We start from the raw sequence: 27,754 nt of genomic DNA, 5'->3' as shown, positions 1-27,754 counted from the left end.
ATAAGCAACAGAAATGGACTAATACAGTCACTTTTGTATAAAGACAGCAAATGACCTGAAGTATACACACTTTCAAACTGTGGTCACCTCTAGCAACTCAGAGTAGCAGAGAGGTAAGAAGAACCTTCACATTTTATTTACATTCACTCCTGTATTGTCTGAAAAAAATTTTTTTTTCTTTTTGGTGAGCATATATAATTCTAAAAAGCCTCCCATCCTACCCCTCACAGTGTAGTTTCTGAAATTATACTAAGGAGGAGTTAAAAGCTCTGGTGGTCTCATTAACACACCCTTTTGAAAAGTGATCAATTAATTCACAAAAGCTGCGTAAGATAATGACATTAATGGAAAAACAGAGATTTAACATGTACTGACCCATGACATGGTCTGCTGATGTGCCTCACTTTTACAAACCTAGCAGGCTTGTCTTCCAGACTAGCGTTTCCTGCCAGGCTGACAGGCCAGGCAAGGCTTCTGAGAAACAGGCAGAGCCCATTTTCATGTTTAATATCTCAAGCTCTTTGTCTGAAAGCTCTTTGAGTGATCCAAGCAGCAAGCCTGGAGACAGGCACACCCCACAGGCTCGTGGCTCAATTAAATCTTCTTCCTACACCACCCACTCTCAACAGTTGGCCCAATATTGCAAAGCTGCAAGAAACCAAAGCAAAGGAGGATCAGATGTGAGGTCTTAAGTCCTCCTTGGCAGTTCCCTCCTTAACCTGGAGACCTCTTGACCTGGAGATAGAATATCCCTATCAAAGACACTTGGCAGCCAAGGAGACCTGCCCATTTATAAACTTCGTCTGACTTTCTCCTTTTCTTTCTTCCAAAGGTTGAGCCAACTATCTTGTAGTGGTTCTAGATGAAACCTTTGTAAAAGAGAAATAATTGAAATCTCCTTCCTCCATGATGCTAAAGATTCTTCCCTCACTAAGAACCATTTTCCAACAGAGCATTAAATTATTTAAATGCTTGTTCTTTAAGGGTTAACTTCAGTAGGATTTATTATTAAATGACTAGAGTAGGCATTGGTGCTCTACTCCACCCTCTCTGAATGTCTTTATTAAAAATTTACCAACATAATTGGAAAACTCAATACAGTTAAGATATCAATTCTTCCCCAACTGCTATATAGATTCAATGCAATCCCTATCAAAATCCCAGTAGAACTTTTTGTAGAAATCAACAACCTGATTCTAAATTTGAAGGACAAATGTACCAGAATATCTGAAACAATTCTGAAAAAAGCATAATAAAGTTGCAAAGACAATTCAGTGGAGAAAGGACAGTCTTTTCAACAGGTAGTACAAAAGGTATAAAAAAATGAATCTTTATCCATACCTCACACCATATACAAAAATGAACTCAAAATGGATCACAGACCTAAATGTAAAACCTAAAGCTATAAAATTTCTAAAAAAAAAATATAGAAGAAAGTATCTGTATCTTACTAAAAAAAAAAAAAAAAAAAAAAAAAAAGGGTAAATTAAGGGGCTGTCCAGTTAGTTCAGTTCATCAGAGCATGGTATTGCTAACACCAAGGACAAGGGTTTGGATCCCCAAACTGGCCAGCTGCCAAAAACAACAAAAAAAGGATAAATTGAAGTCTTTCATAACTAAGAACCTCTGCTCTTCAAAAGACACGGTTAAGAGAATAAAAAGACAAGTGACAGACTGGGAGAAAATCATATATCTCATAAAGAACTTGTGTCCAAAATATATAAAAAACTCACAACTCGATAATTTAAGAAAACAACCCAATTTTTGAAAGTGAACAAGAGATTTGAATAGACAGTTCACTGGATATATGGAAGGAAAATAATCACATTAATAAATGCTGAATATCATTAGTTATTAGGGAAATGCAAATTAAATCTATAATGAGATACCATTACACACCTATTGGAATGGCTAAAAAAATTTTTTTTTTTAAACCTAAAATTTTTTTAAAACCTGACAATATAAGTTCTGGGGAGGATACATAACAACTGGAACTCTCATACACTGCTGATGGGAATGCAAAATGGTACAAACACTCTGGAAAATGGTTTGACTGTTTCTTATAAAGTTAAACATGTATTTCCTAGGGCCCAGCAATCCCATTCCTAGGTATTTATCCAAGTGAAATGAAGACATTTGTTCACACAAAAACCTGTATGCAAATGTTTATATTAGCTTTATTTGTAATTACCAAAAACTGCAAATGACTCAAATGTCCCTCAGCTAGGGAAGGAATAAACTGTGGTATATCCATACAATGGAATAATATTCAGCAATAAAAAGCGACTAATTTCTGATATATGCAAAAACATGGATGATTCTCAAATATATTAAACTAAGTGAAAGGGGCCATACACTAAAGGGTACATATGGCATGATTCCATTTATATGACATTCTGGAAAAGGCAAACTATTGGGATAGACATCAGAGCAATGGTGAGCCGGGGATAAGGGAGTGGTGAGGGGTTGACCACAAAGGAACAAGAGAAAATTTTCTGTGTGACAAAACTATTCTGTGTTTTGATTGTAGTGGCAGTTATACAACTGTATTTGTCAAAACTCACAGAACTGTACCAAGAAAGAATGAATTTTACTGTATATCTAAATTTTATAACTTTTTAAAAAAAAGCTCCAAAATAGAAACCATAAAATACAAAACAAAATTAAAAAACACTATGAAAATGGCTGCAAAGTTTCTGTATGCCTGAAGAAAAAACCTTTTAAACAGGACCATTAAAAACAAGGTCTACAATGTCATACTCATATGCACTTGTTCTCTTTGCCACCCCCCTACTCTCTACAGGTCTAGCAAAGGGCATTTCAAAGGCAACCATCTCAGCTCCCCCATTCTTACCGGAACCACGGACTATTTTAGGATTGAAAGGAGGCACTAATAATTCCCCACACAGGACCGAGTACTTGCAAGTTATAGAGAGGTGGGAAAGGCCACAGGAGTTTCTTTAAATTGCAGTGGGAATTGTGTTGCCCCTTCTTGTTCTTCCTTAGGAGAATAGGGGTTGGCACAAATTCCCCAGTAGTGCACACTCACCTCTGTCGTGACTGCATTTATATCGACAGGCTGGATCTCTGTACTGCAGCACTCACTCCCTTACAGAGGAAACTGAATTTTGCAGAGGCAATGAAAGTAGGCCAAGGCAACAGAACACTCTAGTTACCGGGCGGCAGCCAATCACAGGCCCCTCCCCAGGAGTGTCTGACTCAGAAGCAGAGTCTGTGCCGTCAGCCTGAACCCAAAGGGACTGACCTGTTGGGCTTGTTTTTCCATAGCGTTAACTTGCAGGTTTATGATTTCAGACCCCAAATCAATCTCTGCCACAGTGCTGGTGGTCTCTCCTACCACAACTATCACCTAAACTGACCTAACCTTTTCCTTGCTTCATGTGCTGAAGGTGGCAGCCAAGTCCAACCCAGGGTATATGGTTCAGGCATTGAAAATGAAAAGCCATAACGCACCCATCACCCCAGACTTCCACGAAAGCCTACTGCCCCAACCCAAAGGACAGCACAGCTACATCATCTTCTCCTTCCACCTGGGATCACAAACTTTTAAAATCTTTTGGAGTTGTTTCTGCGAGCAGTTGGGAGGAATGTACCTTTTGTTTTTCCATCCACTGGCACCAGCTTCTTTGTCTCTGCTGTTAACAACAGCTCATAAGGATGCTCGTCCTCTCTTCTGGCTGCACTCCCCTGAATCCTAGGTCTCATGGCCAGGACCTAAGAAAGAGAAACAACCAGTACTTCTTGTGCACATGGCTGATACCAAGACAGGTGGTGTTGAACAAAGTCAAGATTATTGGCTCCTTTTTTATCTGAAAGGAAGGGAGGAGGGGTAGAAAAGGTGAACAATTCAAGTGTCACCTAGACTCCCAACTGCTTTTTTGGATATATACCAGTACCTCCAATCACAATGGCCTTAATGCTCCCCTTTCCTTGCCTCATTTTATGCTTTAAAAAATGATACTACTCAAAGGAGATGAAGTCAGTATGTTGAAAAGATATCTGCACTTCCATGTTTATTACAGCACAATTTATAATAGCCAAGACATGGAATCAACCTAAATGTCCAACAATGGATGAATGGATTAAAAAAATGTGGTATATATACATACCATGGAATACTATAAAGCCACAAAAAATTATGAAATCCTGTCATTTGTGGCAACATGGATGGACTTGGAGGACATTATGTTAACTGAGGTAAGCCAGGCACAGAAAGACAAATACCATATGACTTCATTCATTTGTGGAATTAAAAAAAAAAAGTTGATGTTATAAAGGCAGAGAGTAGAAGAGTGGTTACCAGAGACTGGGGAAGGTGGGGCGAGGGGGGACAGGGAGAGGTTGGCCAATGGGTACAAAATTTAATTAGATAGGAGGAATAAGTGCTGGTGTTCTATTGCACAGTAGGATGACTACGGTTAACAGTTAAATTTCGTATATTACATAATAGCTAGCGGAGAGGCTTTTTTTGCCACAAAGAAATGATAAATGTATGAAGTGATAGTTATATTAGCTACCCTAACCCGATTATTATACAACATACATATGTATCAAAACATCAGATTGTACCCCTTAAGTATATATAATTACAATGTATCAATTAAGAAAAAAAATTTTTTTAAGACAAATAAAATCCAAGATGCCTCCTTCTCTTGCTTCTCCCATGTCCACAGTGTTCTGTATGATTTCTTTTCTGTGGATAATACTTCCAAGCAGCTTTTGGCCATGCTGCATCATAAAGACTGTCTTTCTCCATGTTTCTTTCCTAATATACACATACTATCCAAAGGCTGGAATCCTTTCCTTCTTAAGAGGAAACCAAAATGATTTGACTGACCCTCAAAGCTTGACATTTACTTCAGAAACAAAGTGGTCTGAAGTCCATCTCTATTTTTGTGAGCCTTTCTTCAGAGGTCCTGAGGATTATAGGAAAGGAGCTCCCAAAAGCTGATTTCCTATCACATTTATGATAGTACAATTTTAAATCAATCCCACTAAAGCTCTGCTCTAAAGAGTGAAATGGCTAGAAAGTTTGAATTTTAGTGGGGAAAAAAGAAGCTCTGTCTACTGAGAAATCCCTAATCCAGGCAGCCAAATATCTCTTATGAAATAACTGGACCAGAGCTGGATCCTACACCTGCTAACTGCAAGGCTTTGGCCAGCTGAGGGCCTGATGACCACAGCTAGTCATGGTACCAGAGTAACCAAGCTTCTCCTCAAGCCAAGCTGAAAACACCACAGTTAGTGCTATGGCCATGCTGGGAGAGAGAATGGAGATCCTTGCTCTAGAGGACAATTTTGGCTCAGCTGTCCCAAGAATCCAATGTGTTTCACAGGCAAAATAAAAATAAGCTAGTATTAAGAATAATACTAGCTATTAGAAGAACAAACCAAAGCACAAAATCTCTTCTTGAGCAGTTTAGCTAGGACAAGTAATGTATTATGAACAAGAATTAGGGGTGGGGGGAATTCCCAATTCCACCTAACAGATAATGCTATCCTACTAATGTGATTCCTTGGCACACACAGAAACCTCCTGCTACATTGACACATCTCACAGCTCACTGGAAATGCATCAGGTTTTTGATTCATTGGGGTTTTGCTTCTTTGAGGTATAGCTCACTGTGTTATAGCCTAATGAGACAACAAAAACTCCAGCAGCCTCAGGCCATAGGAGAAGCTACAGCTCCTGTTTGTTAACAAGTCTGCCACTCAAAAGGCAGAATGACAGTCTCTTTCCAAAATTTTGCTAAGCCCAGCAGAAACCTTCACTTACTGTAAGCCACCTGGAAGCTAAAAGCTATTTCATTACAATGAGCCACTTGCCAGTATTACTTATTCCTTGCTTCTTCATAGGAACACAATTCAGGGAACAAAGAGGGATCATTAAGCAGTTCACACTGTGTCAACTTAATACCATAGGCTTTACAGACAGGAATTTCTGTTCTGCAGGTTTACACTCCCATAGTTATCACTTATGCAGTGCCCTGGAAATCTGATTCAGTGAGTGTTCTGCACACAGCAAGAGCTCTCATACAGCCCCAGGCATGTTTCCCTGAGAGGTAACTGACAGCCTGGATGCCCGGCCTATAATGTCCTTTTTCTTCAAGCAGGACAAAGCTGATGATTTCCATCTGGAAAATCAGGCCCACTGGACTTCCGGTGGCTCTGTGCCAAACAACTGGAAGCGGAGAACTATCAAATGTCGGAACAGGAAGGGACCCTAACAAAGCTAGAGAGAACCTGGTTCCAGTCCTTTCATTTGTAGATGACAAACCCAGTTCCCAGAGAGGCCCAAGGTTACACAAAGAGCTCACAGCAGAGCTATGGCCATAAAATTCAGTTTCCCTGATTTTGGGCCAGATTGGCTTCATTTTTTCTGGCTTTCATTTTTTCTCCATTCAATCTTCAGATGTCTTTGAAGAGTGCCTTTTCCTCCTTCAGATGCCTAATGAGAGTCCCCTGCTCATACCCAGACAACAAGAAGGGTGATCTTTTCTTCTTGCTGCTGGCCCCTACCATCTATGGGATTAAAATCTCATAATAAAGCAATATACTGCTTTTCTTTGAGGCTTCCTAGCTCCCATCAAGAATCCCTTTGTCATAGTGAATATGTCAATGATTTTCAACAGAAAGAATTCTGCTCTTTACTAAATTACTCCTTAATCTTTTTTTCCCTTTCCTTCAGGGCTGGCAATAAATCAAAGCTGAAAATATATACTTTCTAGTATGTGGAAAACAACATTTCTGCTGCAGAGAAAAGTTATGAGCAGTCACCACCTGTGACCAATGGAATGTCCAGCTGGGGTGTCGACAGCTTTCTGGGAAGAGATACCATAGCAGCTGCTACCTTGTGAATGTTTAACACATCTGAGCATAATGAAGACCACAGCTTGTTCTGATGCAGCTGGCAGCCCACTCTGTGGGGCAAAAACATCTAAATAGCATGTGTGTTTGCATCTAATTTTTTAAGCCAGTTTCATGATCCGGTCATTAATCTCATAAGCTCTTCTAGAGCCAGGTAAACTCTAGCTTCCCTTAAAGGCTTCTATGGGTCATCTGACAATAACAAGCCTCAGGAATACAGACACAAACATTGGGGCAGATTGCTTGCCAAATACAAAAACCTAAAGTCTGAGGAAGCCAGTGTCTCCTGAGATATGAGATTTAGGGTATTAAAGTTTGGCAGTGTAAGACATAAAGATGGTGAAGTCCATGGAGTCAAAAAAAAAAAAAAAAATTATTCCACTTTTGGGGAAGACCTATCCATTCAGACTACAGCATAAGAACAAAATCTGCCTGAATCATTAAAAGGATAATGACCCAGGATGAATCACCTCTATATTTATGTACCTATAATCACCAGTAAATAAGCAAATTCACAGTTCTCATGGTCTTCCAAATACTGACTATGCTGGTCCAATTGACCCAGAATTCCAGGCTATTCAGAAGCAAACTCCAGAAGATATATCCCAGACAGACCCTCCCACCCAGGAAAGTTATGTGGAGATTTTCCACCACCACCTCTTGATGCTGCATTATTGCCAAATTGTATCCTTTAAAAAGTCTTGAGAGAACAGAGAGTCCTGGTTATACAGCATTTCTTTAACAGCCTTGCCCCTTTCCTTGGGCATTAGGAATTTTAGTCCGAATCCTAGTTAATGAGGTGGCACAAGGCATTTACAGAGACCCAGCCCCAACTGAATATCCTCCACGTTACTAGGTTTCACCTTGTAAAAGAGGGAGTAATGAAGCAAACCTCTATTTACATAAAAATGTGTAGGAATTTACTACATGCACTTATATCTACTAGCAATGTATTATTACCCAGAGGTAATAATAAGAGGCTGCAATTCTAAAGATCCTTAGTTGAGACATAATAATAAGCATTTTGTAATTAAAGGATAGAAAGAAAAGGCAAAATCTGTACCTAACATAAAAATCTTCCCCTATCTCCAACACTGACATTCACATTTTAAAAAAGGCTTCCTTATATTTATACATTTTTTAAAACTAAAGTCATCCTTCTGGTTGTCTGTGTTTATACTGAATAAAAGAACCTGGCTTACTGGCTGGTCCATGAGAATACTGTAAAAAATTATTAACTCCAACTTCTAGGGATAAAGTGATGAGACTTAATAACTGGCTTTATTAGCTGATTTTTAAATCAAAGAAAAATAGAGCACTGAATGAGCTACAAAATAACTATTATAATTATATGATATTTTGAATAAATACTCAATAAACATATTCTTTGAGCAGTAGGAAGATTTAAAGCATTTTGAAGATGACAGATCAAGGCAAACAATTTTCTTCACACACCTAAGTGAGAAGATGGAGTTATTTGCTTCATGATAACATTTCTTTTTTAAAAAGGTAGACTACTCTTTTCAAATAAACTTCTTTGATCCTCCTGACTGCCCATCCCACACAACTTCTATTTCTTTTCTAATTGAGTCTTCGCGACTACATTCATGTTTGTCCTGGTGTAGAGTCTTCAAGTAAAATGAACAGGGAAAATGCAAAACCAGAAATAAGACGTTTAGGGCAGAACTGCCAAAGCTTGCTAACATGGCACAATGTAGAGAACAGTGATTAGGTGGCACTCTACATTTTGTATCAAAAGATAACACAGTTAGTACAAAAGCAAAGAGAGAGACTGTTCAGCTTACTGGAGCCAGAAGACAGTGTGCAGGTTTTACTTCCCATGTGGTATGGTAGATCAATAATTGGCCTGTCTGGGAGAGAGCTATATTAAAATTCTTTGTTTAGTACTTTTGAGTGAGTTTGAAAGGTCTTATTCCAGATTACTGATACACACAAGTTTACAATCCAAAGGTGATAAAATGGGAAAGCAAAGTCTTTTTTAAGCATACACTGATACACTTTCCAACAAACTCTTATTTCTGTGATGAGAATAAACCCTCAAACTTCTACCTCAGAAGCTGTCATGGGAAAATACTTCTTATCTATGTGGTCTTCCTCCTCTTCATCAGGGGGCGGCTTTGCTGGAGGCGGTGGACGTTCCCTCTACAGAAGAGAAAAAAAACCATTCTACTAAGTCTTTTTTCAAGTATCTAACTTTTTGGTTTACCCTTACCTTAGCCCTTGGAAAGGAAAAATAATAATGTAAAGAACTCCCCCGAGAGACTAAAGTCAAGGTTTCGTTTCCGTACAGATGGGGAACCCTGCACACACAATTCAATTAGCATGCTCTACGGTTCTTGATGTTTACAGCAGAGATCATAAACACTTCTTTCATATCCTAGACCACAGTGAGAAATGCCAGCACCGAAAACATAACTGCCTTGTAAAAAAAATGTCCTTCAGAATACTGATACATAAAACTTTAGTACAGGAAAATCAGTGGCTCAATTTTCAGTCTTCTCTAAAAAGAGAGCACTAGATCAAAAGAATCAACTTGTGAAATAGTTCTAACAAACCAAAGTTATTGAGGAAGTAATGAGAAAAGTAATCAAGGACAAAAACATCAATTCCTATTCCAACTTTAATGTTCTAGTATCAGTCTATCCCCATTTATTAGCAAAAAGCTCAAAACTGGCCTCTCATCCTCGGTCACCTCCTTCAATAATTAGCATCATATATCAGTATATGAAACCCCTATTTCTTATAATCCCATTTTAAAAGGGAATAGTTGTCAGTTGTCTGCCCTAGATCAGGGATTGGCAAGCTTTTTCTTAAAGGGCCATTACATTAATGTTTTAGGCTTTGCAGTCAACTCTGCCATAGCACAAAAGTAGCCACAGACAATATGTAAGTGAATGTGTGGCTGTGTTCCAATAAAACTTTATTTACAAAAACAGGCAACTGCTTGTGGGCTGTAGTTTGCCGTCTCCTGCCCTATAGCAAAAACTCACTGAGGGGGGAAACTGGGTTAGTTAGATCATGGATAGACAATTTCAGAAATACACAGAATGATCTGGGTGAAGGAAACCTAAAAGCTGAAGAGAGATTTGCCATTGTACTTGCAGTACCGTTAGCATCATTTATATTCCAAAGCCCTGGTCATGTTTAGTAGTCAGGGTTCCTACTGAAGAGAGTGAGGGCCTGAAACAGGAGTTGGCCCACAGGCTCATTCCCTGGCTTGTAAGATTAGTTTACCATGTTGCTAAAACAGGAGTATTTCAGAAAGCCAGGGTAGAGGTGAATGCTGAGTTATGCAAGAGCCCCGGAGAAATCTGCAAGGAAAGATGTCTCTCATGTTTTAAGAGCTACCTGCATAAGTATTCTGGCATCCATGATCTTTCTGCTAAAACATGCTTCACTGCTCAGTATATCTTGACAAGTCAGTCATTCCCATAGTCCCTGGAACCGGATGGATGCCCAATGACAACAACTTCAAAACAGGATTGTATATTCAAGTCAAACAATGCTATTTAGATCAGATTTCCCACTAAGTCCCATTTTCCCCACACTTCTTCTCCCCAAAAGTACAGGAACAAGCTTTGTCCCCGTGCCACCTTAAAAGGAAGAGAACAGCAAAAGGAGCAGTCTCGTATCCTCCACCAGTAAACCAACCTTGGGATACAAGTAGCTGAGAAAAAACAAAATGAAACAACAATAACAAAAAGGGCCTAACCTAGAAGCCTTCCCAAGGCTAAAAAAGCCTAGAAAGAAAAATATGAAAGACTTTTGTGGAAGAAACGATCAACAGGGACATTGGAAGGAAACAGAAGTAACTGTTAACCTGTGTTTTTTCTAATGTGACGACTTTGGAACAAGGGCCTGGAATGCAGAGCTGATTTATACATACCATCCGTTTTGTTTACCAAGATGTGGAACAGTAGTCCCTTGGCCACAGTTAATTACCAAGGGCCAGGAAGACAGCACTGCCACAACACACCCAAATAAAAATGGCAAAGCATGCATCCCAAGATACATCAGTTTCCACTTAGCAGAACCATAAGAGGCTAGGTTCCTGAAGCAGGATGGAACAAAGAGGCTTGTGTAAATCAATCCCAGTTTACTTCAGGAACCCTGTGCTGCTTCTTGCAAAGGCTCCAGCTCCCCCTAATGGGCATCACCTGTAAGTACCATTTAAAGCCCACAGCTGAATTTGCTCAATTTCTTTGTGTCAAACAGCAAAAGTGAAAAAACTAGCTCTGTCTACAGAAGCACTATGCTAGTGGGCTCGGCATATGCATGTGTTTTCACCACTCACAATGGGTTCTGTCACAATCTTTGATAACACCCACTCTGGTGGGCTACCACAAGACTGGTGGGCCTTTCCAAGATCCATACTGAAATGTTGGGACTAGTTCAGGGCAGGGCAGAGCAGGGCAGGGTAAGGAGCCTAATAAAAAAGAACACTCCAAGAAACATTAGGCCATTCTCAGGGCATTCCTGAAAAGACCAAGGATTACTTAGCAGCCAAAGGATTGTCAAAATTATCATAAGCCAGATTCAGACCAAAAGGGAAAGGCCAGCCTCTCCAACAGGAAGAAATAACATATACCTGAAAATATGTCTCAAGGTGGTGGTTAGCACTGGGATCCTGTTAGAGCAAGGGCCATTTTAACTAATGGGCAGTGCTTAAAACCTCCAATTATTGTGCCCAGAAATGCAGGAAGGAGGGTCAGGGGAAACATGATTCAGGCCTAGGCCACAGTATAACCCTGGGGGAGAAAATAGGGGGAATGAAACTCAAGAATGATGTACAAGACTAGAAGTAAAAGCAAGCACTAGAGAAAGAAGCAGTAAGATAGGAAGGGGGGCCCTGAGAAGGAACAATTCAGTTGTCCTCATCCTAATAATGTCAATGGCTAGAGGTGTTATAATTGGATAAAAACAGAATGCCACAAATTAATAAATATGGTGTCTGATTAAGCCTTGCTATCCTGCTGAATAAAGAACCTGCCCAGATCCAAATGGATAATTCTTTCAGGGTAAACGGATGGTGAGCATATGCTCAGGTCAGACGCGAACTAATTTCGGTAAGCTTCTTTTACTGTATATTTCTGCTCTTCAGAGAGAAAACAAACAATACATAGCAAAGATCCCAAAGACAGAAGCAGCACTAAGGCTAAGTAAAAATAAAATGTTTCAATTTGCTCTAAGGCCAATGAAGTAATGGAAAGATGCAAACTGGTTATACTGAAATTGGAAAAACCAAAATTCTACCTCAATGTGATCTGTATAGTTTTACCACACTGAGCAAGAGAGCCATGGCAGAGCCCCAAGAAGAAGAGCAAAACAAGTGGATCCAGGCCTCTGAAGTGCAAGCTGGCACTAGGGTCATACTTCCTCTTCCTAGTGCCTCAGCACAGCACAGGTCAACCAGCCAACACGGTCCCTGGAGATTTAGGGCCCCGGGCCACATACAGGCCTCACTCCAGCAGTTTTCACTCCTGCTGCCTCGGTCTCCTTGGTCATGGAGTCTCGGTCAGACGATCGCCCGCTGGCCATGCTATCCAGTGAGTGGCAGGAAACAGCATTGTATAGCACCTCGTAGGGACCCTCCTCTTCAACATTTGTGTCGAAATCGATGATCAGTTCAGTCACTGCTTTCTCCACGTCTTCTGAGGAGAAGGTTGGAGGGCAAAAGAGTTAATAAAAAGGGAACACAATCTTGGGTTCCACCCACTGCAGCAACCCAAAGCCTCCTCAGGATTCTGAACTCTACAAACACTAACCCAGAGCAGGGAAATGATTACTTTGCTCCATGGATAGGAATAAATATAGTTTTCAGCTGCTCTTTATACCCTGAGATCTAAGCAGATTTTTCTCAAATTCAATATGGAAAACGCTTGGCATCATAAGGGATACCTCTTAAGACATTTATAAAACCCCAAATACCTCAATACTATGATAGCATAAACAACCCATAAAATGTAAAAAGGTATAACTGAAAAACTGAAGTCATCCCTTTAAATTCTTTAATAAGAGCCTCCACGTGCTCAAGCAAAACGGAGGACAGCAAAGTCTTCCTGAGATGGAGGGGCTGTGCTGCTGTTAGACTCACTTGCTATAACTACCAACCTCGGAGCACCTGGGATCCAAATTCGTGACTCTGCAAAATTACCAACTGTTAGAGACCATGCATGCCTGGGTCACATGCAAATAGTCAAAACTACAAATGTAAAATCCTTGAAAGCTAAGAGTTTAGTGAACTACTAATTCCATTGCTAGTAGATTATGAAGTCAAGAAAAAACATACGTGGGGAGAGGGAGACAAGGAATCCATAGAAAAGATAGGCCGGGCAACCTTTACCCTTATATCTCTGTACTCTTCTGGGAAATCCCTTTCCCCTTTATTTTTAGCTTTGTTCTGTTTCTCTAGCCTTCTTTATTGCGATTTTTATTTGGGGGTAGGTGTCAGACAGTCTTTATCTTTGTCCTTCATCATACCCAAAACCCAAAGGCTGCTCAATAAATCTGAAAAAGTGGATTCTGGCTAATGATGGATAGTCTGGACTGCCTAAGCTAGCATCCAAACCACATTTGCTGGCCAAATGATATACTGCCACAATCGACTAACCAGATGACACTCATTAAATATTTACTGTAGATCAACTATGCAGTCACCATCACGTGTATTAGAAAAAGGTTTCACTGAGATGTGAATTCATCTTGAGATGATCCTCCCCACAATACATCCCCAGAATAGATTTCATGGAGTCAACTGTAAAAGTGGAGAATAAAATGAAGTAGGAAAGAAGAGGCCCACAGTCAAAGGCCTAACCTATGTCCAAGAAAACTTCATATAGTAGTTTGAAAAAAATGAATTGAATATAAACTTAAGTACTCACAACCCCCTAAAGTTATTACTTAAATTAAGACTTTCCATTCTGTCCAAGAATATTCAACTCTTTTCAAGTGGAGTGCCCCTTTACTGGCAGAGAAGAGTAGCCTTACCCTGAGACTTCTGTGACACGGAGTCCATATTGGAGATGACAGGTGGCTGGGGTGTAGGAGTTTTATCTACCTCATTTGTGCTTCTTTTTCCAGTCATATGATCTACAGGAAAGATTAAAAAAAAAAAAAAAAAGCTGCACCAAATACAAATGCCTTGGTTTAGATAGTGTGTCCCTTGGTCACCCAGACTGAAAGATGGACTAATACCTTCAATAAGTGCTGCTATCTGCTGGCTCTTTTGAGAAGGCAGTTCCCGGACAGTGTCTAGGGCAGTCAGTCCACGGTTATCCTTTATGTTGACATCAATTCCTACAAAGGTACACCAGGTGGACCAGGGGAGTGAGCATTTTCAAGCCAGCCTCAAAGAAAGTCAAATTCCAGGACACCTAAGGCTCCCAGCAGCATGACCAACATTTTTCTTCCAAAGCTATTTAATCCAGCTATTCAAGAACAATTCACACGCTTGTAATCAACCAGTGAAGACACACATACATTGGGTTCAAATGCAGCCAGCAAAAATCGCCCTCTAGGGAGGCTAGGGAGAAACAATCCCAACCCTGGCATGCTGTGTAGACAAGAGCACTGCCAACCTCTCACCTGCAGCCAGCAGGATTTGTACCACATCGGTCTTGCCAAACAAAGCAGCCTCATGCAAAGCACTGCCCATCTCCGTCTGGAAAGCAAACGAGAGTGCAGAGCAGGATGTCATCAGAACAGTTTGGCGTGGCTTCACATGACAAACGGGACATGACAAGAAGGGACAGAAAAATAAAATAAACCACACAAAGCCTTCTGTCATTATCTTTCCAACTTTTCTTGTATGGATTCCAAAACCACAATCGTGGCCAATACATCAAAGCCATTTATGTGCCACGAGCAGGCCCCATGTGAATAACTGAACAGTTACTCCTGGAGCTACCTATTGTTGACACTCCTCAAAACTCTGTCTTCCTGGATGGAAGGAATAATGAGAAGGAAAACACCTTCACTTCAAATGTGATTTGGTCAATGCAAAGCCTAAGCAATCATTCATGTGAATGGGGAAGGCTAACAACAAAGGGAAATGCTAAGTCTCCTGTTGGTACTATCAAGTTGATGAGACTTTGGAGGTGCTAAAGTGGGAACACATGTATAGGAAGATAATGAAACTTTTCTAATTTGGGGTGAGAGTCCATAAGCACATCTTTTCAGGGTTTAATGACTACATATTATCCCCTGAAAAGAAACAAAAAAATAACAGATTCACTAGAGGAGTTCATCTGTTTCTAAAGTTTCATATTAAAATGAGTCAACAAATGGAAGCATCTGAAACATGATGTGAAACATGCTAAATAAGAACACAGCCCAGAAGCATAGTACTTGTGCCTTTTCCAAAATGACTAAGTCCCTTGAGTCTGGGAGGAGTATCTGCCCTGCTACCTGGTAGTTGCTGTCCATGCCAGCATCAAGGAGGACCTGGACCACGGCTTTGTGGCCATTCCTTGCTGCCAAGTGAAGAGGGGTGTGCTTCTTAGTGTTGCAGCTCAAGAGATTGGGGTGTGCATTGAGAAGCATCTTCACCACCTCCAGTCGCCCGTAGAGTGCTGCCAGGTCCAGAGGTGTCTCGAATTTGTTGTTGCGCATGGTGGGGTCCGTTAATTCCTCTAAGAGCACCTTCACTACCTCTGTGTGGCCGTACTGTGCTGCGCAATGCAGGGCTGTCTCGTTGTCATTGTTCTAAAGGGTTAACGAGCAGATCACATCAGAAAGGTGACTGACAGACTAGCATCTGACTGGGATAATTACACATAAAACCACTGAAATTCAAATGAGAAAAATAGCAGCAATACTTGTGGATTAATAAAAGTCAGCAATACTTGTGGATTAATAAAAGAATCCAGGCATATTCCCCGACAAACAAGCCTGACTGCTCCACCTGGCCACATCTTCCCCCAGTTATTGCAAGAGGGGAGCAGTCATCTCCTAAACATTTGCAGTCTCCTGTGTGCCATGAGGGAAGTGTCTCCAGATTGCAAAGACAGTGAACAAGGGAATGTGGCAGGCATCTGGTAGAAGCTTTGACACGGGTAAATTCCAATAATATCACTGCCATTGTTTCATTTGAAACTTCAACTGGTTTTACAACAATTTATACTTATTCAACCTTATGGTTCTGATTCTGGATTTGTCAACCATCTATTGCCTTACACACAAGATTTTTAAAAAGAGTTTATCATCAGTGTAGTTTCTTGCATGCAAATCAATCAGCCAACAATGAAAGCAAGAGAGCACAGCACCAAAAATCACTCTCAAGTTATCAGCCAATAGCCACTTCCGGGGAAGGAAGCATTCAGGCTAAGTCACAGAGGCACAGGGACCCTGACACTGCACTGTGCCTACTCCAGGAGTCTGCACCAACCAATGCGTGCAGCATCTACTTCATTAAAATGGCAGCCAGTGCAGGGAGTGATTCTTATGTAAGAAAGATGCAATCAGACGCTGGAATGTTTTGTGTGAGAGGTGCAAAATATTCAAATGTAATGTTGCCATCAATTTAACCACAATCCATGGTCTTCTTATGCCAATTGTGTTTCAAACTAAAGACAGAATCTAAGATTAAATGGGAGAATTTTGTGCTTTATCAACCATCAGAAGCAAAATGTCAGCCATTCCAATTACATTCTTTCTTTTACTACTATTGACAATGTATAATTAGAGCAGAAATAAAACAATTTCCATGACCTCTCCTTTTTGAAAAGCACTAATGAAAATAATTCTCCCACACGAATTTCAGATTCCTGAATATATCAAACAGGCTGTGACACTTCAGAAACAAAACTTAAGAGGGGGTTTGTCCATCAACTCAATATTGTGCACCTTTCAGTGGTCAAAAGGTAAAAATTAAATGTTTCTATAATTGCTTTAATTCTATTAATGACATTAAAAGTAATGAATTAGAAGTTACCCAAACATGCATGCAATACTATCTGCTTTTGATCTGGCATTTGACTGCATCATTTTTTCCAGCTATACCAAGTATACCAGAAAGATCCAGAGCTGCTTGGAGCAGGCTCCAAAAGGCCACAATGATGACAAAGACAATTTTTAAAATGAAATAAGGACAGAAAAGGTAGGCGCTGGAGCCACAAGCAAAGATAAATGCACACAGATTAAACAGAGGATGCAGAGGCAGCACTGAGCTCAAATGCAGCTCAAGGAGAGCAGCTGCTGAGAAAGTGCAGGCAGCCTTCACCGGCCACAGAACACCGCCTGTTAGCAACGGCCTCCTGTGATGCAAGTAGGCCCCAAGGGGCAAATTCCACCTCAACCTGAAAGTCCGGAGGAAGGGGAAACGGCTGGGCAGAAAGCAAATGCTTGAGCTTCCCAGTGCCAAACAAACCCTTTGGGAGACCCGTTTGGAAAGCTCCTTTTCTATCAAGCTATGGCATGAGTTCCCTGAGCAGTCACTTCACTTCTTCACTACGAAGACAGCTACATCAATAAAAACTCACAGGATCCTTCTGTAATGATTCTAGGGCAGAGTGGCAACACAGAGAAGTTTACACCTGCATTTTACAACTCAGGATTAGCGTGACAGCAAGGGCCAAGAAAGTCGGCGTATTCTTATTAAAATTCCAATCCAGAAAAACTTGTTTACTCTGACGCAAATATTACTCTTTTATTTCAAAGTTGTCAAAAAGTATACAAGTAAGGTCGGAAGAACTTTAAAACTCTAAACCATCTAGCAAGAGAATAAATATGAAAAAGTCATCTCATTTCTTTTTTTTTTGTCAGAATGAAGGTAATTGCCACAAGGCTGCCCTGCTACCAGCAAATTTCCTGCCTCTTGTTAAAAATGGTCTAACCACATCTCTGCAGAAAGCTAGTCATATTCACAGCGTAGGAAGCATCTTACTTACATTTCAGCCTTCCCAGACATGCTCTGGTAACAATAATACTCGAGTTTATGCCTGTGGTGACCATGTCTCTCTCCCACTCACAATGAGCTCTTATTACTATTTCCCCATTGAGCCTGACAACTATCAGGGCAGGAAGTCACTAAGTGTTGATTCATGGATCCATACAAAAGGGAGAGATTCCAAGGAGAAGCACAGACCCTAATTAATCATCTGGAATCCCTCCCTTTCACACCTTCTAAATCACACTACAGGTGCTCACAAAACCTGACAAGTTCCCAGAATCATAATACTATGAGTCTGGACTGAGGAAGGGGAGCAAGATGAAATACCCCAATTTTTCCCAAAGACTTTGCACAAACTCTCCATTCCTACCCATCTTGAGATTCACTTTTATTTTTCATTTCTATGGTCAGTACTTCTAAGAAAAAAAGACATTCCCATGCATCCCCCTTATATCTGGAGACTCCATTCAATGTGTAAATCCATTATATATATGCATAAACTACAAGCAGATGAAAATATTTCCATGGCCTTTCTCCTCTTGGAACTATTTCAGGGCCATCACCTACCAGTACTTAATTTCAGCCCACTGCACATTATCCACAGTTGACAGATGCCTAAGTTAGGGATATCTGGGCCACAGCTCTCTGCAGCAATGATGGTATAGGCTCTAGAAACATACTGTAATTGGAAAGAAAGTTAAAACTGGGACTACTGAGGTTGAGAAGACATAGGGGAAACATGAGAACAGAGCCCACCATGAGGAAGAAGAGTTAGACTTATTCTGCAGTGCTCTAGAAAGCAGAACTCTGACCAAAAGATGGAAGGTTTAAGAACACAGACATCAACCAAACTTAAGAAACCAAAAATCAGTGGAATCTAAAAAGAGGCCACCAAGTGGTAATGAATTCTGTTTGTTTTTAGAAAAGACAAATAGTAAATAAGAGGTGGATGGCCCACCTTTCAGGTAACAGAGGGAAGACGATTCCTGCTATGTGTAGAAAGTTGGCCTAGATTAGTGGCTCTCAAACTGGTTCCTTTTGGAATTACATGCAAGCTTAAAAATAACTAGTAGTAGGTCCAACCCCTGACTTTCCAAGGTAACTCCCTCAGATGGTAATGCCCAGGAAACTCTTATTAAAAAGCTTGCCAACCTGGCAGGCACCAACTTAATCAAGCAATCAGTCATCATCATCAAGAATGAGACAAGCTGACATCATATGCTTTGTGATGTGACACTAAAAAGGACATAATATCACTTCTGTGATATTCCTGCCAAAAATGTATAAGCTGAATCTAATTATGAGGAAAAAGCAAATGTGGCAAAGTGTTAACAATTAGAGTAACAGGAAGAGTGCGAGGGTACTTCAAAAAGTTCGTGGAAAAACAGAATTAAAAGATAATAAGAATATTTCCATGAACCTCTTGACGTACCCTCATATATTGGAGTTTACTGCATTATTCTTAAAACTTTAAGTTGGAAATTTTTTCAAAATTAGAAATTCTGTAAAGCTTGCCAGGTGTTACTGATGTTACCAGACTGGCTGATCAGCATTTGGAGACAACTGGTCTAGATAAAACTGCAAGTCCCTTCTAGCTCTAAAACTGTAAATTATTTTTAAGTGGACAAAAAAATACATCTATCCTAAAACTTATCTGACTATTGCTTATTTTATGATATTCAGACCAAATTAAAATCATTTTAAAAGAGGAGGAATGAACAATTTTCATAGTTCTACCTTAGCTAAGGATGATTTACATTTGGATTGGTTCATGCTGACTTTCTGAAAAAGGAAAAGACCCAAATGTCGAAAAGGAACATCAAAGTTCATCAAAACCACCTTGCTCCCAGAAAAGGCATCTAAGACTTCTTAATTTTTACAGATGCCTGAAAGGACTTAGCACTCCAATGTAATGTAGCAAAACAGTTCCTAGACACAAGCCAGTCAATACAAAACCAAGGGAGGTTAGATCCGAATCAGCTCAAGAAGGGTCTGCATTCTCAGCACAATCCAAGCGGCTTTATCCCTTAGTGTAGTTCACATCATTTGGTCTTTCAGGGTGGCGGGGAAAAGGCAAAGGGCAGTATTTCCAAAGAGAGAAAAATGTTCTTATTTAGACTAATTTTCTTTTATGTGTGCAAAATTAAAGGATAGGAAAATGTACTTTCAAGAACTAAAGTCTTACCCTTTAATCCAAGCTTAATAAGCTAACTAAACTAACCACAGAGTGGGAAAACAATCACTTCAAGGTCTCTCCCCTCAAAATAAAACCCTGAATAGACTGAGCAATGTTTCATTAAGCATCATCTACTACTAACAAGAACAGATTCCAAAATGCCTTTTCAGAAATACCACAGTACATGCAGTTGTCCCTTAGTATCCATGGGGGGTTGGTTCCAAGACACTCCCATCCCCATGGATACTAAAATCTGTGGATGCTCAAGTCCCTTACATAAAACGGTGTAGTGTTTGCATATAACCTACACACATTCTCCCATGTACTTTAAATCAGCTCTAGATTACTTACAATACCTAACACAATGTCTACATATCACTTCATTCGTGTGGATTCAATGCAGTACTTGGTGCGTGGCAAATTCAAGTTTTGCTTTTTGGAACTTTGTGGAATTCCCGCCCCCCCATTTTTTTTTTTTTTCCAGATAATCTTTTATTTTCTCAGAACAGAGGTTGGATCCTGGGCCACAGCTGCCCCTGTAGGTCCCCTCTCATCTGAGAAAGGCAGTCTGACTTGTGGGGCACACCCATCTCCAGTTGGAGGTGCAAGCAAAGGCCACTGCGTAAGGAGGCAGAGCTCTCCCCTACTGCTCGAAGGATCTCCAATAAGCTCCCTTCTGGAGATGGCTCTGACAGTGAGCTTTCTACAGGTCCAACTGGAGGTGAGACATGAGGTGAGGTTCAAATGCAGGCTTCCCTCCCATCACAGCCTCCGAGCCTTCCTGGGGCGGCAGCCATTGTGCAGGATGGGGGTGTTTTCTGTGAATGAGATCACTTCCAGGCCCTCCACGGTCAGTCCCTTGATGGCAGACGAGCTCCCTGGCCCCAGGCCTTTCCCCACTACTGGGATGTGGGTCATACCCTTCTTTGCAGCTTTCACTGCTGCAGCTAAGCCTGCTGTCTGTGACCTTCTTGGCATTCTGAAACCCTCTCCGCCACTACCCCCAGTGCCATAGGAAGTTCGGGCAAGAACTGGTTAGTGGCAGAGACTACCTGGATCTGTGTGTTGTTGTAGAATGCTTTAATGTATGTGATTGGGATCTCCTCAAATTTCTTTCCTGCCCACCTCAGGGGGCTCTCCTGTACTGAAATAGAAGGGTAAATGCTGGAGCCACTGCTTCTCCTCAACTTCACGCTTGGCTGCAAGATATGGCCTGGGAGCCCATGTGGATGGTCCACACCAGCACCCTAAACAAGACCCCACCCCAAGCCCCTCCGAAACATTTTTAAGCCACGGTTGGTTAAATCCATGGATGTGGAGCCACAGATACAAAGGGCCAATTGTATATACTTTTAATAATTAGGATCTCAAATGTTACCAGTTACCAGATATTTTTACTTTATGTACATTACCTTATTTAAATTCTCAAACTATCCAGCAAGGTAGATAGAAGTACCCCATTTTACAGAAGAGGAAACTAAGGCTTGGAGAATTTAAGAAACTTGTTCAAGTCAACAAAAGCAGTAAGTGACCCCATAGAATTCAAACTCAGGTCTGACGTGAAAGCCCATGACCTGTGAGTTTTCCGCTCTATCGCTCTACTTCCAAAAAAAAAAAAAGACAACTAAGGTACAGTACCTCGAAGATTAGAAAACTGAATTTAAAGAGTGGGCCAAAACAGGGCTGATGTACTCCAGTACTTCAGGTCAACCTACTTTTCCACCAGTAAGGCCCGAAAGCTGAAAAAAATTCTCCCACAGGGTCTTCCTAGGCCCAGCCCCCAGGGAGCTTCATTTGCTAAATCAGTATTTCTCAAAAGTATAAAATAACTGTCTTGCATTTGGAAACATGCTGAAGTACTTTATATTTCCCTTCCCCAGGTAGCTATATTCAGAGAAAATAGAAAGTAGCTAATGCGGATAATGCAGCGTCTCAACCAAACTCCAAGTTGTTGCCAAAAAGCAAACTTCATCTGAATAAAACCTCTGATCAAAAAACAGCAGGTGGGGGCACTGAGGAATAAAGCTACCACTACCAGCCCCCCAAAAGCTCTGCATTCCAACATGGTGAAGGCCAAGAGGTAGAGAGGGCTGGGCCATTCGTCACCAGGCCTGGGAGACCACCACAGGGAGGGAGACGCAAGGCGAGTGCCCTGGTTGGCCCTGCAACATCGTTTCCTATTTCAGAGCCTTTCATGGGTCAAGAATGACAAGCAGAGAGAAAAGCTAATGGCTGAAGAGATTGGACTGAGGTTTTAAAGCATCAAGCAGAAATGCACAAACTCCAGAAAACGAGAGGGGAGTGGCAAGCAACAGCTTTTATAAGAATAAAGTGAAGTCACCTGTGTCCTTTCCCCAACACCTCTACTGTTAGCTATTGAAACCTGAAAGAAAAATCAGATTCCACTTCAAAAGAAATATGAAAAGCAAACTAAAAATTATTTTTTAATTCCAGGAAATAATCATTTTTCTGTGCTTATTAAAAAGCTAATTTGTTTGACATTTTTAACTGCATTTTTCTTTTTTGAATTTAAATGATTTTAGAAATCAAAATAGTAAATTAATCATATAATATGGTCCCTTCTATTTCCCCATTCTTGCCATTTCAGATGTTTCAGGAAAAGCACCCAACCTTTCCAGAATTAGTACGGATTTTAAAAATAAAACTTAAAACCCACTGCTGCTGCATTTTCCCATTCCCAGACAAGCCAAAAGCAGACAGGCTGAAGCAGACAACAGTCAGAATAAGGAGAAGAAGCCTGAGTGAAGAAGAGCCAGAGAGGACCAAAGAAAAGGTGCAGCTTGGAGAAATGATGCAGAGAAATCCTGGCAGCAAAGTACACACCTTGGCATTGATATAAGGGTCAAAGGGGCCGTACTTTTTGAGTTCTTTGATCTCAAGAGCATTCTATAAAAAGGAAAGGAAAAGAAAATGTGATGATAAAATGGATGAAATATATCAAAGCACCACACAGCTCCTAGGGGATGCAACACTAGAACAACTCAGACTGGCCCTCTGGATGATTCAAAAGGAAGTTAATGGGAAAGACAACCTCCAGGGCACCTCACTTATTACCACTTTTTGATCCAAGCATCCAACTAGAACCACATAAACGATTTTTAAATAAATCAATGTAGTATTTATAGCCACTCCCTAGTTCCATTAGGTTCTTCAAGCTCCTGCAGACATCTCGCCCCACTCCTGCCCTACCCACCTGCCTGCCAGATACTCAAAGCACTGGGCTGGTGTCCCACCTATCAACGGATACTCCAGGCAGGAGGCAGCTGTGAGCAGGACAAGCTAGCACACTCAAGTGGTTCAAAAATCCAAGCAGCTGTGTTCCAAGGCAAAAGTGAGCAAAGACAGGATTAGAAATGGTTGCTGAAATTTTCTTAAATGAGAAGGACTTTAATGGTTGACCAAGTTTTTCAAAATTGAAGAATATTAGTTACAAGCAAACTTCTTTATACATTTCCTCCAGAGGAGAGAAATTACCACCTTAACCAGGAGTAAAATCACATTTAGATTCTAAAGAGGCAATCGTAAAGAAATAGTTTTCATTCCCAAATGTTATAAACAAACAACCTCACTGAAGATCTTAAACGTCTATTGCTCACCTACCTGGAAAATACAGCCCAAATGGGGAAAGGGAAGCTGATTACAGCTACACACACACAATCTCAAATAGAGAGATGTGGGAGTATTACTTTAATTTTCTCACACCTCAGAGAAGCTACCCTTCTCAGAATCAAAGTCATGTTCTTAATAGCTCACTGAGAACTAGATTGGTCTTGTTGACAGATGGACTCACCAGAATGATTTCCTATTTTTTAAGGAAAAACCTCGATATAATCCTACAGGTAATTTAACAATCTCTTCTCAGTAAAGCCATTCGGAAAACAGTCCTAAGCTCACTGAAAAAAAAGCAGCATCTCCTTCATTCAAGCAACTGAGAAAAGTACCTGCCTCAATTCAGAATAGAGGGGAAAACAGGAGAACTTGTCATATAGGAAAGCCTATCTCCTCTCACACTGGTGCACAACCTCTGATCCAAATGACGGGGAGTTGTATTTATGAAAGCCTTGCCTAAAACTTTCATAATTCAAGTATAATTTTCCCAAAGGAATACACGTAAAGAAGAAGAGGTATATTCTCAGAGTACCTAAATCCACGACTATTGCAAGGTATTTTTGCTTGAATGCTGCCTTTTTTATTTTTGAAGAATTATCTCTCTTTTTCAAAGCATATTCACTCTTCAATTAACATCAGAGGACACCATGGAAATGACCTTCATTCCCCTGAATTACCTCTGACCTCCACTCACATGTTTCTGATTTGTGAGTCCATTTTTCAGCACTAGCACAAATACTTCCACTTCTGCACATTCTGATGTACGTAAAATAACAGCATGGTTCACACAATACTGACTAAGAACAATTTACAATTAATTAAGCCCAGTTTGAAATTGACTCTATATAATTTTGAACGATGTACATTATTTCAAGTTTTGTACATAAAGAAAATATGTATATTTTTTAATATAGTACTATTCCAAATCTGCATGAGTCAAATGCATATGAAATGCATCCTCACAATATAAAATTTCCCTAATACACTAAGAGGAGCAGAACTGGAAAGAGAGGAATCATGTTTAGGGTATGGAAGAGATTTGAGCTACGGAGCTGAGGGAACGATGGGGGTGCTAAGGTCTGGGTGTAGCTGAGTGGAGGGAGGAAAGCCTCTCTTCCTTCCGACCTGTTCATTGACTCGGGTGTGCGAGGGCCCTTGATGGATGAGTAACCGCACTATCTGGGCATCTCCTTTCCAGGCTGCCAAGTGCAGAGGGTAACAGCCTTTTGAGTCAGCCACGTTGGTCAAAGCATCATTCCTCAGAAGAACCTCAACCACATCCCTGGAAGGCAAAAATCAATCATGAGTCTGCAGAACCCAGAAGCTTTCCTGCTAATAGCTCTTTACATTTGTATAGCACAAAGCCCTTTCACAGATACTATCTCATTTGGCTCTTCATCTCTACCTGAGTTCACTGCTCAGGCTTTTTCTTTTATTCCATGAGCTACTTGTACAGCTGCTGATCTGTGGTGGAACAATCTTGTGCCGTGCTACACTGACTCATCAACTCCCTGTTTAGATTTTCTTGATAACTCACCTGTTTTCCACTACTTTGAAAATAACTAGTCTCCTTGTTTCCTTGTAACATTTCCTTGTTTGTGATGTTTAAACAGCATTTAGGGATAGAATTCACATAAAAGTAGTTACAGAAGACAAATATCATTATTCACCACATTATTCAGAGCATTTATTGATGTGGGAGCTGACAGCAGACAGGCAGAGCAGAATGAAAGTTGTTGCAAACATAAGCAAGACTCATATGGTATCATTTGATACCTTCAGAAAGAGGGACATGGCTTTCTTCTTGGTGACACCACTAATTAAGCAGATACAAGTGTATAATTATTCCCATGCGCATGAGGTCAAAGAAAATCTACAAACAAATCTATAAACAAAGTATCTGGGAATGAACTTAGCTAACAAACTACAGTCATTTATGTTAAAGATTTATTTTAAATCAGGTTACCCCACTATTTAAGGGAGGAGGGATCTCTATAGATTTCTTTTTAACTTTGTCTAAGATGGCTACAGAAAAAACATAATAATCACATTCAATATATTTTAGAAAAGTTTAATACTGAAAAAATAACCACTACCTCTTTTTGGCATGTTGAAGTCAATTAGGCAAGGCCAAATACTGGACAAGTGACACAGAATACTGTAAGGTGGTGAGGGCCCTGCTTCTTGCTTAGAAAAATCTAAAATGATTCCAATAATTCTTCCTTGTAAAAACTAAACTTTAATCTCCTACAGTACTTTGCTTCAAACTCCCTTTCACATCCACTGTCCATAACACTCTGGTTTCCATTCTTCCACATCCTGGCAAACCTACTCACTGCTCCACAACCCTGCCTGCCCCTCTGCTGAGCCATCGCATTGTCCCTCACTCAAAGGGGAGTGCCCCATCATTTAGGCCTATGTCTTCTCTCTCAAATTCTCCCCAAAGCATGCCTTCTCCAGAAAACTTTCCATGCAAATCCTACTCAATTCCTAATAACCTCTTTAGAGTTAAAATAATTAAATAGTCCATATTATTTATGTATTTTTCCCCCTTAAAAACAGTTCTTGTTGTCTACAGAGCTAATATAATGAGGGGGAAATGGCAGGCAAGAAAACAGAGTAAATAAATTACTTTAAAGAAGACAAGTTTCTCATGAACACCCAATCTATTTTCAGTTTATCAAGGGGTTAGTTACCTAACAGATCCCAACCCCTTTATGATCTGGCTGCCCCTAATTTGATCTTTATATTTAGATCAGTGGGATAGCACTGGGACATTCCAGAAGGGGAAAAAAACAAATAGAAGAAAAGGTAAAACTTAATCTTTGGCTAAAGATTTGGCAGCGGGGGCGGGGAGGGATGCAGGTTGGGGGAAAATGTTCAAAGTATACACTAAAGAGGGCTGGCCAGTTAGCTCAAGGATTCCAGGATTCAATCCCTATGCTGGCCAGCTGCCAAAAACAAAAATAAAAAAATACATAAATAAAATAAATTAATTAATTATACACTAAAGAGAATCTCAGAAATTCCGATTGGACTGAATTTAGTTTGTTTTTCTCTGTTCCTCAGTACCACTGCTTAGCAAACCTTTAAAGAAAGTGAAAAAGAACATGAAGGCCTGGGTTCTGCAGGGCGGGGCAGGAATGTAGCACATCATTACTTACTTATGGCCATTCAAAGCAGCATGGTGCAGGGGTGTGTAGCCAGTGCTGTCAACACAGTTCACATTTGGCCCTCTCCACATGCTGTCAGGGGGCAAAAAAGAGAGAGATTTCACAGACTGAACTCACAAACCAAAGTTAGAGACAGCTACCTACTTAAAAAAGATTTCTGTGTGGTGACTAACCAAACTGGTTACTTCCAAATGACTCCTGATAAAGGACGGCAGCTATATACTACAGAATGCATAGCACTGAGGGTGCACAATGGTTTGCTGAACAAGGAGTCAAGTGTCAAGACAACAGTGTCATCATTTCAGAGCTTGTTCTGCACCCTTATCTGTAACTTCATTATTCATTCAGTCTGGGACTCATGCCTCTGAGTACTCCCAGGATTGCAAAAACAGATCATTGAAAGGTCATCAAAAATATCACGGAATCATACCACTCAGCCAGTCACAGGTATTAAGCACCCACCCCTATGCTGGTGACTGAAAGCTTGAGAGAGAGATTTCAACAGACCAGATAATCAAGGTGATTCGACCAGCAAGGACCAACATCAAGAAAGCACCAAGATACATGTGTTAAGATGCAAGAGACAGTTTTGTCTTTTCTTTGTAAATATGTCTTATTAGTAATAAAAAACAAAAAACAAAAACCAGAATCCATAATTTGAGTATCTCATTTAAATCAGAAATACCATACTAGGGAAGTCAAAACGTCACCTTATTGATCCTCAAAGCCTTAATTCTTATTTATTTATTTATTTATTTATTTATTTATTTATTTTTTGCTTTTTATTTTTTTTATTTTTATTATTTTTTTAAAAATTTTATTTTGTCGATATACATTGTAGCTGATTATTGCTCCCCATCACCAAAACCTCCCTCCCTTCTCCCTCCCCCCTCCCCCCAACAATGTCCTTTCTGTTTGCTTGTTGTATCAACTTCAAATAATTGTGGTTGTTATATCTTCTTCCCCCCCCCCCCCGGT

General features: G+C 40.3%; 1 protein-coding gene across 10 annotated transcripts in view; it reads right to left on the bottom strand.

Annotated features, from left to right (window-relative positions):
* The window catches only part of ANKS1A (ankyrin repeat and sterile alpha motif domain containing 1A), a 188,341-nt gene that overhangs the window by 85,131 nt on the left and 75,456 nt on the right, over positions 1-27,754 (bottom strand). For 5 of the 10 annotated variants that reach the window (XM_063097291.1, XM_063097294.1, XM_063097301.1 and 2 more), the window contains exons 2-10: positions 26,768-26,848; positions 24,729-24,885; positions 15,316-15,612; positions 14,494-14,569; positions 14,104-14,205; positions 13,897-13,998; positions 12,364-12,560; positions 8,959-9,051; positions 3,615-3,735 (exon numbers count right to left, since the gene is read on the bottom strand). In XM_063097291.1, coding sequence (XP_062953361.1) covers positions 3,615-3,735; positions 8,959-9,051; positions 12,364-12,560; positions 13,897-13,998; positions 14,104-14,205; positions 14,494-14,569; positions 15,316-15,612; positions 24,729-24,885; positions 26,768-26,848 — 1,226 coding nt within the window. Of the gene's footprint in view, positions 1-3,614; positions 3,736-8,958; positions 9,052-12,363; positions 12,561-13,896; positions 13,999-14,103; positions 14,206-14,493; positions 14,570-15,315; positions 15,613-22,314; positions 22,357-22,817; positions 22,881-24,728; positions 24,886-26,767; positions 26,849-27,754 lie in introns of all 10 variants that reach the window. The other 5 variants (XM_063097298.1, XM_063097296.1, XM_063097293.1 and 2 more) reach the window with 3 other exon arrangements.

The sequence above is a fragment of the Cynocephalus volans genome, chromosome 5 (assembly GCF_027409185.1).
Source record: "Cynocephalus volans isolate mCynVol1 chromosome 5, mCynVol1.pri, whole genome shotgun sequence".
NCBI lineage: Eukaryota > Metazoa > Chordata > Mammalia > Dermoptera > Cynocephalidae > Cynocephalus > Cynocephalus volans.
This window is presented reverse-complemented; position numbering and strand designations above follow the sequence as displayed.